The sequence below is a fragment of the Penaeus japonicus genome, unplaced genomic scaffold (assembly GCF_977035675.1).
Source record: "Penaeus japonicus unplaced genomic scaffold, GWHDUDI00000001_assembly GWHDUDI00000001, whole genome shotgun sequence".
In the NCBI taxonomy this organism is placed as follows: Eukaryota; Metazoa; Arthropoda; class Malacostraca; order Decapoda; family Penaeidae; genus Penaeus; species Penaeus japonicus.
Genome location: NW_028234403.1, coordinates 8,030,190 through 8,042,689, shown reverse-complemented (window position 1 = coordinate 8,042,689; position 12,500 = coordinate 8,030,190). Strand labels below are relative to the sequence as shown.

General features: G+C 34.2%; 1 protein-coding gene across 1 annotated transcript in view; it reads right to left on the bottom strand.

Annotated features, from left to right (window-relative positions):
* Window positions 1-679: 679 nt before the first annotated feature.
* Window positions 680-12,500, bottom strand: part of Ndfip (Nedd4 family interacting protein) — a 13,355-nt gene continuing 1,534 nt past the window's right edge. The window contains exons 2-6 of the mRNA XM_043015235.2: window positions 9,157-9,258; window positions 8,240-8,476; window positions 7,446-7,602; window positions 6,338-6,523; window positions 680-4,659 (exon numbers count right to left, since the gene is read on the bottom strand). Coding sequence (XP_042871169.1) covers window positions 4,556-4,659; window positions 6,338-6,523; window positions 7,446-7,602; window positions 8,240-8,476; window positions 9,157-9,258 — 786 coding nt within the window. The 3' untranslated portion in view covers window positions 680-4,555. The remainder of the gene's footprint in view (window positions 4,660-6,337; window positions 6,524-7,445; window positions 7,603-8,239; window positions 8,477-9,156; window positions 9,259-12,500) is intronic.

Here is a 12,500-nt window from a genome sequence, read left to right as displayed (position 1 = left end):
CCATAATTACCATTTTAAATTGCTTTGTACATCAATGTTATTTCTTTATTCTTAATTAATTTTCTCATTGCTCACGGCAGGTCTACTAAATTATAAGCATTTACCTGGTTCAACAAGTTCCAATGTATGCAGTGATCCAGATTTCCTGATTTTTCAATTGAATGGAAACTATTCTAAACTTATATGAAAGACCCTGAGAGCATATGTTAAATACAAATGTTTGATAGACTTGCAGGAATTAATTACCAGGACCTTGTTATTTAATCATTTTTTTCCTTCTGGAACCAGGGCTCCAGTTACAGTACTCAAGTTACAGAATAGGACCACAGGCCATCAGTCGAGTAGACCTGGCTTACGTCTTGTCGAAGCTGTCCATATTGTAAATATATTTTTAAAATACACCGACATTCACACAGGATTGTAAGAGTATTGTCACTTCTAATGGCATTTATGAAAAATCCATGAAACATAATATCAATACTGTATATCAATCTATCCTCAAATCACCATCAGGCAATTCTAAAAAATCATTACTGGGACAAAAAGTGAATGAAAGAACAATTTCCTTTCCAGAAGAACTTATTCAATAACAAATTCATACCAGTGCAATTTCATAAGGGTAGCAGGACAATCTCCTCAACCATACTGTGAATAAGAAGGTAAAAAAAGAGGCAAATTCTTTGGTGAAACTTTTGTTTTTATTTGCGTACTTATACGCATCATCACATTTAAAAGAAACATTGATTCCCTGTCATAAACTCTTTTTAACATTGATTACATGCACTGCACAACTAAAAACATCTGTGATAAACCCAAATCCCCTTGTCACCAAAAAGTGTTTCGTGAAAAAATTATATGCACTCGATCAGATTAATACTATGTACTCTTTCGTTTTTTTTTTTATATCTTAATTGTCAATGCAGTATAATCAACACCAGTGCCACTAAGATAAAACTAAACCTTTCATACAACTAAAAGAATCTGCTCCATTAACTTCTGATGAGACATCATTTACATCTATGTGAACAGGGAAAAAGCAGTTTTATACATAAATATAATTCAGGCAAAATATTGTTCTATAGCTTTCATTCTTACATAGGTTTCAGTCACACAGAAAAAAAGGAAGGGAAAAGAATTGGTGCTTTTTTTTATTATTAAGTATGTATGGTTCCTTATCAATTAAATAATGTTTTCTCTTTCTATTTCTGTTAATGACTGTGTCCAACAATCCTTACTGCTACATCTACCATTCATGACAATCTTAACCAATGGAATGGAGGAACAAGCTTATGTTAATAACAAAAGTAAATCGGTAAAAACCATATCACTTTTCCTGATTACTAGCAATTATATGATCATACAATACCGGCTGACTAGATGCCTCTACTTTATATATGAAATGGTGAGATATGTGTGATATTTTTATCATTCATGTGAACATATATATATATATTTATACATACATAAATACATATACATATATATCCTTCATCCACTGAAAGCGGATGGCTGGGCGGCATGCTAATATTTACAAGCAAGTGTCCACTCGAGGAACGTTTTATCCTCCAACCAAAAGGTAAGAGGCAACATTCTATGATCAAGACATAATTTCAGATGAAAACAATGAATGAAATAAATTTTGATACAACCTTGCATGTTACATAGACCATATTAGTGGGCCATAGAAGCTTAACGTTGACCTCTAACTAGACAACAAGCAGTACAATGTCAGCTGTAAATGTGCAAGAGAGAATGTCCTCTACATTTCACACACAAAGAGCACCACCCAAGAAAATATAACTGCTGCCTCTGTCAATATGCTAGTACAGTACTTTTTCTTTGTTGATACCTATAATTTGTCTTTGAAAATAGGAGAGAGAAAGGTTAACATGTACATGGAGTTGAAAAGTTCAATAAAGATTTTAATAGGTTAAAAATAATAGAAAAACAAACAAACTGTGGACTGGTATGTTTTCCTAATTCACAAATATCTGCCAAGAGTATGTGTTCATGCACTAAGGGGTTACTGTTTCAATAAACTGTATAATGTCTCGTAGAACTACCACACTACCAAACATGCTAAATATTAGTTTAGCATTCCAATGAACTTCAATCTGAAAAAGATCAGATTCTTAAAGCATAAAAAATACTGAGGAAAAAGTGATGCTGAAATTTAAAGTGATGTTCATAAGATATAAAGAAAGCTGTGCATAAATACTCGTGATTCAGCTCTCAGCATTTTACAGATGAAATGCAAAGAGAAGAGATGATAAAATAATAAAATGGCAAAATAACAAACATACTGAAATGGAATAAAAGACAAATTATTTCTTTGTTATTTGTAAAACCTGTATTTTCTAACTGGAAAGAAGTAATAACCTTCAATAACTATATGTACAATATCAAAAAAATCCAAATAAAAACAATCAAATAAATTACACTTGTCTCTGACTCTTTCCACAAGTCTGTATGAAAAAACCAGGGCAATTGTAAAATTAGTTGATAAAAAAAAAAAAAAAAAAAAAGTAAACTCAATGCAAAATATCTGTAGCTCCACACTTTAAAATGCGATCTCATAGGTACATAAAAATAATCTTTCTTTCCGTTCACCTTCCTGTCTTGATGCATTGGCTCATAAAAGACTAAACTGCACCATATGCTAGAGATAAAACTATAGACTACTATGAAGGTCTGTCTTTCTTTTTTTCCATCCCTCTTCTTCTTAATTAATGCCAAAGCACTTGCGTGCGCGGCATTCTCATCCGCCAAGAGTTGTTCTCGCTTTCTATGACACAAAGATCGGTTGTACTCACATGTCGTAATATTAACAAGATGGCTTATAATACACACCTGTTTTACTTATTGACGTTACATGGGATCCTTTAATATGTATTTAGTTGTTACTGACTCATTAAAAACAGCAACAGTAGAGGCACAGAATGGATTGCACAAAGATTTGCAGGCTGTAGAATATGATATAAGAACACCAGCTAGGAATTGTAGATTAACTTCTGGGCAAGGGAAAGTATATTTTATCCTTTCATACCTGCATAAATCATTATATATATAATATATACATATACATATACATATACATATGCATATACATATACATATATATACATATATATATACATATATATATATATATATATATATATATATATATATATACATATACATATATATATATATATACATATATATATACATATATATATATATATATACATATACATACATACATATATATACATATACATACATACATATATATACATATACATATATATATACATATACATATATATATACATATATATATACATATACATACATACATACATATATATACATATACATACATACATATATATACATACATATATATACATATACATACATACATATATATACATATACATACATACATATATATACATATACATACATACATATATATACATATACATACATACATATATATACATATACATACATACATATATATACATATACATACATACATATATATACATATACATACATACATACATATATATACATATACATACATATATATATACATATACATACATATATATACATACATATACATAACATATAAACATATACATACATATATGTGTATATATGTATATATGTATGTGTATATATATATATATATATATATGTATATATGTATATATGTATATATGTATATATTTACATATATATACATATATATATATACATATACATATATATATATACATATACATATATATACATATATATATATATACATATACATATACATAATATATATACATATACATATACATACATACATATACATATACATACATACATATACACATATCTATACATATACACACACATATATACATATAAGTACATATATCTATATATGTAAATATATATACACATCTACATATAAATTGAATTTATATTTCATCATAATTTTTGGAAGCCAGTATCTGTTACCTACTGAAACTGTTTATATTGGGAAATATAGGATCCATTTTACATAGCTTAATTATCAATACTATATATATATATATATTAAAATAATTCATATATGCCTAACTGAAAGACATTACCAAAATTATAAAGTTCTTCAATGTCTAGTCTAATAAAATATATCTTGCAACAATGAAATAAACCAAGTACAAATCCCAATGATGGACAAGCTTGAAACGCAACTATCTCACGCCGAATAAAAAAATAATGACAAGTATTGCTAAAATGTCCCACGGCGACACTCGGCAACGCACTGATCATCCTACGTGTAATCTACTAAATAAAGCTCAACCAGTTTCACTTCCTTGTTTCAAATTGCAGAAGTCATGGCAACAGACGCCCATATCACCTCTTCAAAAGCAGAATCTTGGGAGGCCTCAGGAATTTAGGGGAGAGGCGAAAGAAAATCCATGATGGAGCGATCATTTTTTGCTGCCGTACAAAATCCGAAGGGCAAGGCCATGCTGCTCAGTAAAGAGGTGATGTGGGCCATACTTTGTCACATCTTGTCTCAGTAGAAGAGGAAGAAACGATGACGGGAGTTGTGGGGGACCTGGTGCCACTCCCGCTTGGCGTGGATGTACTGCAGGATGGCACGCATACAGATCAACATTCCTGCAATTGACAGAGTAAAAAAATGAATCAAAAAATATATTCAAATATCAAAATGAAATAATCACGACTCCCTAGCCAATTCTTGACTACAAATAAAAATTATAGGTCATTTACCTACACTAGCATGGTAGTTACGTCACAATTCATAGTTTTAGTAGCTGAATATAAAAAAAATTCAGGAGGTCAACAACAGTATAATAGAAAATAAAGTGTAGCAGTTAATTCTTTTGTGAAAAAAAATAAATACTCATTCACTATGGTCTTATGTCAAAGGCCAGAGACTGCACCATGAAGCAAAACTTCAGGAAAGTATGAAAACTGAATGTGTATTTGAGAAATCACAAGGAAAAGCAATCACAAGATGTTCACATAGAATTCTGATTCAAATATATAACAATAACTTTTGAAATGCCAATGCAAGTGCACTTACACATAAAAACACATAAATCATTATGTAATATTTCTATTTCAATGAGAAGCACCAATTGAACTGCAATAATAATCATGCAAATATGACAACAATAACCTCTGAATTCCTATTCTTGTAATTCATATTTGTCCCACTTGTAGATATTTGAATTAGTCAAAAAATGGCTGACTGTTTTATCACATTTATTTTTTGCTACTAATAAGACCATACCAACCATTACATACTATTCCCATGTGTCCATTAGCCTTGTAGCCCTGCCTCTCTATTAGCTAATCATAGTCATGGTTCCCACCTCTGCTTTATTGTTGTTAATGGACTGTCTCAAGTGTGAAATAGTAATTCTGGTACTGCATAGCAATCTCCCCTTCCTTTTGCCAACCTTATTACCTTTTCACAAAACATTAAAAAAAAAACTTCGTATTTTCATTTTTCTCCTATTCTTTCATGTGCAATAGATAACCTTTGGATCATTTTTCAGCATTGACACTTTACTGTGCCACATGGATTTGACATATAACACTGAATTATAAATGGAGTATGTGCAAAATCAGGCTTTTAACCCACTCACGACGGGGGCATTCCAGCCTTGAATGTCCCAATGCCAGGGCGTTCGAATTATTAGGCCTAAATCAATTAAATGGCTGGCACAATACTATGCCGCCCGGCCACTGGGCTTTTGAATGAGCGGTACAGTACTGGGTTAACCCATTGATCGCGGTTTTAAAAAAAGGTCTATGCAGTAGGATGGCTGTTTTACATGTCTGGCATAGTGCCATCCGCATCTATGACCGACTCTGCCCTTGCAGCAAATCATGCCATCCGCTGCTAATGGGTTAATTCACAAAAATCTGCCCTAATGAAACTTTTTAAAATCCGGCTTTCAGTGAGTGAGGTTGGAGGGATGGAAGGGCTGGAGAACCTATAATTCAATGGAAATCTGCAATATATTCCAAAATAAAACCTTTAAGATGGCAGGCGTGAGTTTTACACATAAATAACTCCTTGTGAGTGAATGTCACATTTATGAAGACATAGTATTGGAATTCTCTAACAAGTACCTAATAATGACAATCAACATCACCCATGCACTCTTAAAAAAAAAATCAAAAAAGAAAAATAAATAAATAAATAAAATAAAAAAATAAAAAATAAAAAAAATAAAAAAATAAAAAATAAATAAATAAATAAAATAAAAATAAAAATCAATAACCCACTCACAAAGTGACAAAATGTATCAAATAAACTTACCTAGAGCCATAATCAGCCACAGGAGCCAAGTGTTGGAGTCTGCTACCAGGTCTGTCGAGTGTCGTACAATTACGGCCCACTTGGCCAGGGACAGTCCAAAGCCAGCGAGTGCCCCAGTGCGGCCAGCAACGGTATGACAGAAACACAAGAGAAGTACAAAGCCAACCCAGTTGAACACAAATGCCGCTGAAATTAATGAGAGTGTCAATCGAGGGAATATTCAAAATATTAATATTTCTTACTTTCTTACCTGATACTACACGTGATTGTTATAAAAAAAAAAGTCAAAATCAGATTTTCAAAATGGGATTTACAGGGGTTCTGCAAGTTACTCCTATCTTCTTCTTTTTTAATCTATCTAATAAAAAAATTTATATCATACTTTTAGGAGCTTGTTTACTTTGCTAGATTTAATAACATTGCTAATCTTAACCCATTGTGTACGGGTGTCATGATATACATGTCGACACCGATTAAGCCTAAAAGACAGGAGTCAATGCGTACACGACACAACATTGGGATCTGCTCACAGTTGAAGCGGGCACATCACTAGCCTCAGAGCTACAGAGTTCCATAGTCAGCCTAAACCCGCATTTTAAGGATTTATGGAAAAATATTGTTTGGGCTAGTCTGCCCTACCCGGAGGGTGGAGAAGGCCCTTTTCCCCTCCCTCTAATCTTTAGCTGGTGACACTAGTGTTGTAGACCGCCCGCCCTGACAACCAGTTAGGTCGTTAGGCGCCCCGTCCACAATGGGTTAATGTTGTATAATACTCAATATATACTTTTAAATACAAAATACAAATGAAATTACGAGAGGTATCTAGTTGGTGATGTAAAGTTCCATGAGTGACTAAAGTTTAGGAAAGACTAAACAAATTTTGAAGAATGATTGACAAATGTTAATAAATCATAAGTATTTGAAATGACAAAAAAAGAGAATCACATTGTGACTAGAGGAGACAGGAGAATAGGAGACAAAAGAAAAGATATGAAAACTGTTAAAAAAAGAAATGAAATCCGTAAAATTCAAAAAATCTAAGAAAAGAAACATATGAATCAGACTACTTCAACTAAATTACCAATAGCCACAAAAAAGGAGTACAAACCTGCAAAAGCTACAAAGAACATGAAATCAGTCCCAAGAAGCTGCTCCTCGGCAATCTCTGCTGTCTCTGGGTCCAGTCCCCCGAGAGAGGAGATGCGGAACACTCGCATGCCACTGCTACTGCTGCCACCCCCTGGGCCACCCAAGGCCGCTCCTCCCTGCGAAATTATCAAGTTCTTGGCTATTTCTTGGGGATCAGAAATTTTCTATGCATTTCATTTCAAAGGTAACCTCACAGGAATGGTATTTTCATTTTACATTATAATGATTTATTCTGTGATGATAACAAAATATCAATTTATTAATAAATATATCAAGAAAAACACAATGACTTGGTGAAAAGTCCTTTAGTACCTCTCTATCAATCACAGTGCAAAGAAGTTAATCCATCACATCACATACAATTAACATCAGACATCCTCCTCACCCCAGTATGGCAAAGTGCCTGGCAATAACCTCTCTTCTCCCATAAATCAAAACCCTCTCCTTAACCCATTCAATCTAATGATGAACTCCATATGTGACATGACAGATAGAGTTCTCATTACCTACTTCAGTCAGCATGCCAAGACACTGGATTAGATGTGGGAAATATCCTGCCTTAAATTGGAGTATGAGCTTGGAGGGGTTGCTGGTGAAGGAAAATTTATGATAAAACTTTTTCAATTCTGTCTTTTCCCTTTTAGATGGTAGAAAAGCAACAACCTCTGGATTCAATGCAAATCTTAGGAGAATCTCACTCTCCGTCAAAGGGGCTAACATTCCACACTCTGCAAAACCTCAAACGCAACTCACCTGACAATGAGGTGGGGGGAAATCCTCTGCTGCTTCCATGGCCTTGAGCCTCTGGACCTCCTCGTAACTGGGTGGCTGCACCTCGCTCGACTCACTGGTCAGAGGAGCGGTCATGGAGCTGGTGAAGTCCTCGTCACCATCACACTCCTCGTAAGGGGGCGGAGCATACATGTCTGGCTTTGGGGGCGTTATTTCCGGGGGGGTCGAAGATGTGGCCCCATCGTTCGAGTCTTCCACCTGGGGTAATGGAGGAAATTTTATATGATCTTATGCTAAGAAAATAATTTTATGTCAGAAAATGTAACTCTCACCTTGTACCAATTTTAAAATCTTGGATATATCTGGATTTAAAGCAGGATTTATCTGTCCTATAAGCATAATGAAGGCTGATCTTTAGACAATCTCTTTTTCAGTTACTATTTTACAATTCCTATATACTAAGATGGAAGAATATAAGACTGAGAAATCTCACTATAAACTGCATACCATTTCCTTCCAAGTTTTAGTTAAATCTGATCAACTAAAGAACAATTTTTGACTATTAATATATTTTACAAAGTTGAAGATATTATAAAAGGTATCTATTGGTTTCTAGTTTTAGCTATCCCTAAACTTTTACCCAACATACTTCATAGAATTGGAAAACTGATTTTTGAGAATACTGAGGTGGAAATTCCAGCCCATGGTACCACCATCAGCTGAAATCTTGCTTTTGACTTAATACATATAACATAAGCAATAGCAATCCTTATTACATTATCTTGGTAGTTTTCTCATACCTCTTGCACATAGTTCTTTTCTCTTTTCTTTTCTTCATTCAAGAATCCAACTATTCCTGCAAGAGATATAGGCTTCATTCACTTTCCTCTGCCATAGCTTTGCAATAAGCATTGACAAACTCCATAAGCAATACATACACTGTACGGTGGTGGAGCAGCACTCAGTCCAGCTGCCTCCTCCTGCCTCGGGTTGGGAGTGGCTCCAGACATACTTTCACTATCCTCCTCTGATAACGGCACCTGAAATTTTGAGGATGAGCTGAAGTAGGATTCTTCATTCTCTATTCACATCATGTCTGGCTGAAGAAGATTCATTAAGAACTTTTCAATTTTTTTTTCTGTGGTATAAGAGGCAATCATATCTCCTACCTCACCTAATCTTTCAAAAATTCTCACATTGGCATCCATTCAGGCCTAATTATCTTGCAATCTAAAGATACAACAAATTCTGGATGAACAACACTCCTGACAAGGTATTAACCCAATGACGATGGTGCGTCACACTCATGTGACACAGCTAAATTCCTGATGCCAGGGTGTCAATTCCACTGTGACGATTACAATGCAATATTGCAATCGCCCGGCATAAGGGTTTTCGTGTAGCACGTGCCCCGTTGGGAAAGGGTTAAATACAATACATACTGTGACTAAAGTATTTAAGTTCTAAAAACAGAAATCAGGTGATCTGGGAATTCATTAACTAAAATGAAGTTTTATCTTCAAGAACATAACTTACTACAAATATGCAATAAGAGAAATGAAATGTAATATTCAGTATAAAGCTATGCTACACTCTGAATTTTTTCACTGACCTCCCAGCAGTGAGTAGTATGTGGAAGTAACTGGGAGACCGAAATAGAGGAAAAACAGTTTACAGGTGTTTGTAAATTCAGATCTACAGCTCTAACAATTGACATTTGAAATTATACATCAACAATCAACATTATTTTTTTTTAATTTCAAATATTCTATTCTGCACAGAAAATGAGGTTAAAATATTGCAGCTAATGCAAGAAAAATATGTATAAACTGAATATCAAAGTAATCAAACCCGACTGACTACTTATGAAGACCTTTTTTTCTTTTGAAGTCAAGTTAATTTATTTGTTCAATCTTTTTTACCTATATTACAAAACTCATATATCAAAACTGTTCATTCAATCTACACAGACCCTTGGCCTCCAAGTCTCTATGAAAAGAGAAAACATCCTTCATAATTGCAGAGCAATCTGCCAATGCTACAAGAAAAAAAAAATACTGTAAAGAGATCAATACAAAAAAGTATTGCAAATCTCCTTTGTATGACTGCATCTACTATATTCATTGGTATCAGTGGAACTCTATTTTTTTTCTTCACTCAAAAGGGAAAATATCAATTGGTCAGACTTGTAAAAAGGAGGAATCTGATAATCAATATTTAAGTTCAAGAAAGAACAAGAATCCTGCACTGCAGTAATGTTCAAAACAAGTAAGTAAACAAACATGCAAAAAACACTGAAGTCCAAAATAGAATCAGTCAACAGTTATGCACAAAGAAAAAAAAAACTCATCACATGGGAATGTACCCAATGCATCCTGTTTCTGTTTCTTTTCTAAATATGATGCACTGCAAAATTACCTTCCCTCACTTACCAGAGGATAACACATTTTTCAATCATTCTTGCTCCTCTAAACTTTCCAAAGGCCAAAGCTTTAATCTTCAATCAGTGACAATTTCTCATACTCAGCACAACTTCAAAATAAGAAAATATTGCTGCTCCTCCATATGATGTGTCCTTGTCATCTATGTTTATGGGATTCTTTTAGAAAAATATCCTTAGGACGAATTATGCATTATCAAACTGCACAAGCTGAATGTTTCACACCTTTCTATTCATTGTAGATCCTCCTTTAGCTCTACCTATAGCAAATTAACTATATATTTTTTGTTGTTGTTGCATTTTCACAAAATAATAACAGGTTTGATCATGACCATGTTTGATCGTAGGTAACATTAACAAAGATGTTGCTCATAATGTTCAGCTTATTTGATTTCTGATGGCGCTACATGTACACAAATCAACCCATTGTGTATGGGTGTCATGACATACATGACATATCAGCTTTGGTCTGATAAGGTGTCATGAAATACTTGATTTTCGCAGATTTAGGATCAATGTGCTATTTTACTGTGCTATGAGTAAGGAGTGAGTGATGATGACAATTGCAGTCATAATTACTAAAATTACCGTAATATTAACCCATTGGTCGCGGTATTAAAAAAGGGTGTATGCAGTAGGATGGCGGGTTTACATTGTCTGACACGGTGCCATCTGCATCTACGACCGACTCTGCCTTGGCAGCAAATCCTGCCATCTGCTGCTAATGGGTTAAGCAAACCCAACATCCAAAACCTAGATGGCACCAATTTTTCCAAGCATCAACAAAAAGAGAGAGCCTTGAATAGCAACCCATCCACAGTCTCTAGCAAGCACAATCTTTACAGATTGATGACACACAGTAGGTTACCGACCTCTTGCTCTAAAGTACCGTCAATGAAGGATGTGCAGGCAGAACAAGAAGAGGAAGGTGACACAAACTATGCCCAGTGTCTAAAATGTGCACCTGTGCCTTTTACTGTGCCACTCACTGTCACAAGCACAGGTTCACTTCCTCTTGCCTACCTCTTCATGTTATCTTGATTGTGGATGGTTATATGTTTCGTATTGGTTCATGACAGTACATGAATGCAAAAAAAATAAAGTTGCTTTTTGTCCTACCATAAAACAGCAACACTTTTGTCACACTGAGTATACAGAAAGTGATGAGCTGATATGGATCTTATACTACAATTTTAGTCAACTGCAGCACTGATAGAGCCTTTGATATGACACATCTAAGTCTCTCAATACAATAAATCACGCAAAAACTAAAACACAGAAATGGCTCTAGTTTTACAATGAAAAGGCAAGGAATGTTATGTGAAGCTGCCTGGCTCTGAAATAAAACTCAACCTAGAGAGTGGCCAAGCAAATATATCCCCCTTTCTGCTATGGGTTAGCAGATGGATAGAAAAAGCTGGAAGTAAAGAAAGTCACAAAGATTACCAACTTGCGATGTTGACATCTATTATCAGGAGTCTCACTGTGGGAGAGTTAGAGCCAATATGGTCTTATCCAACTAGTTACGGTTTTATGGTGATTTTGTTCAATATGAAAACACATTACATAGCACTTTAATCCTTTATCCAAGGAAGAACACAAGGTGGCTTTGCCCAATATCTCTATTCCCCTTGTATCTTTCAGTGAAAGTTCAACATTCTGCCTTATACCAAATAAAAAGGAAAAAATTGTGTTCTTTGAGAATTTACTACCTGCCTTTAAATGATTTGCTATAGGGTCACTTGATGCTACAAACAAGCATGGGTATCTCTGCTCAGCTAATTGTTTCAGTATTTTGCATATGTACTTGTGCTTGACGAATTATTCCATTATACTTTTGTT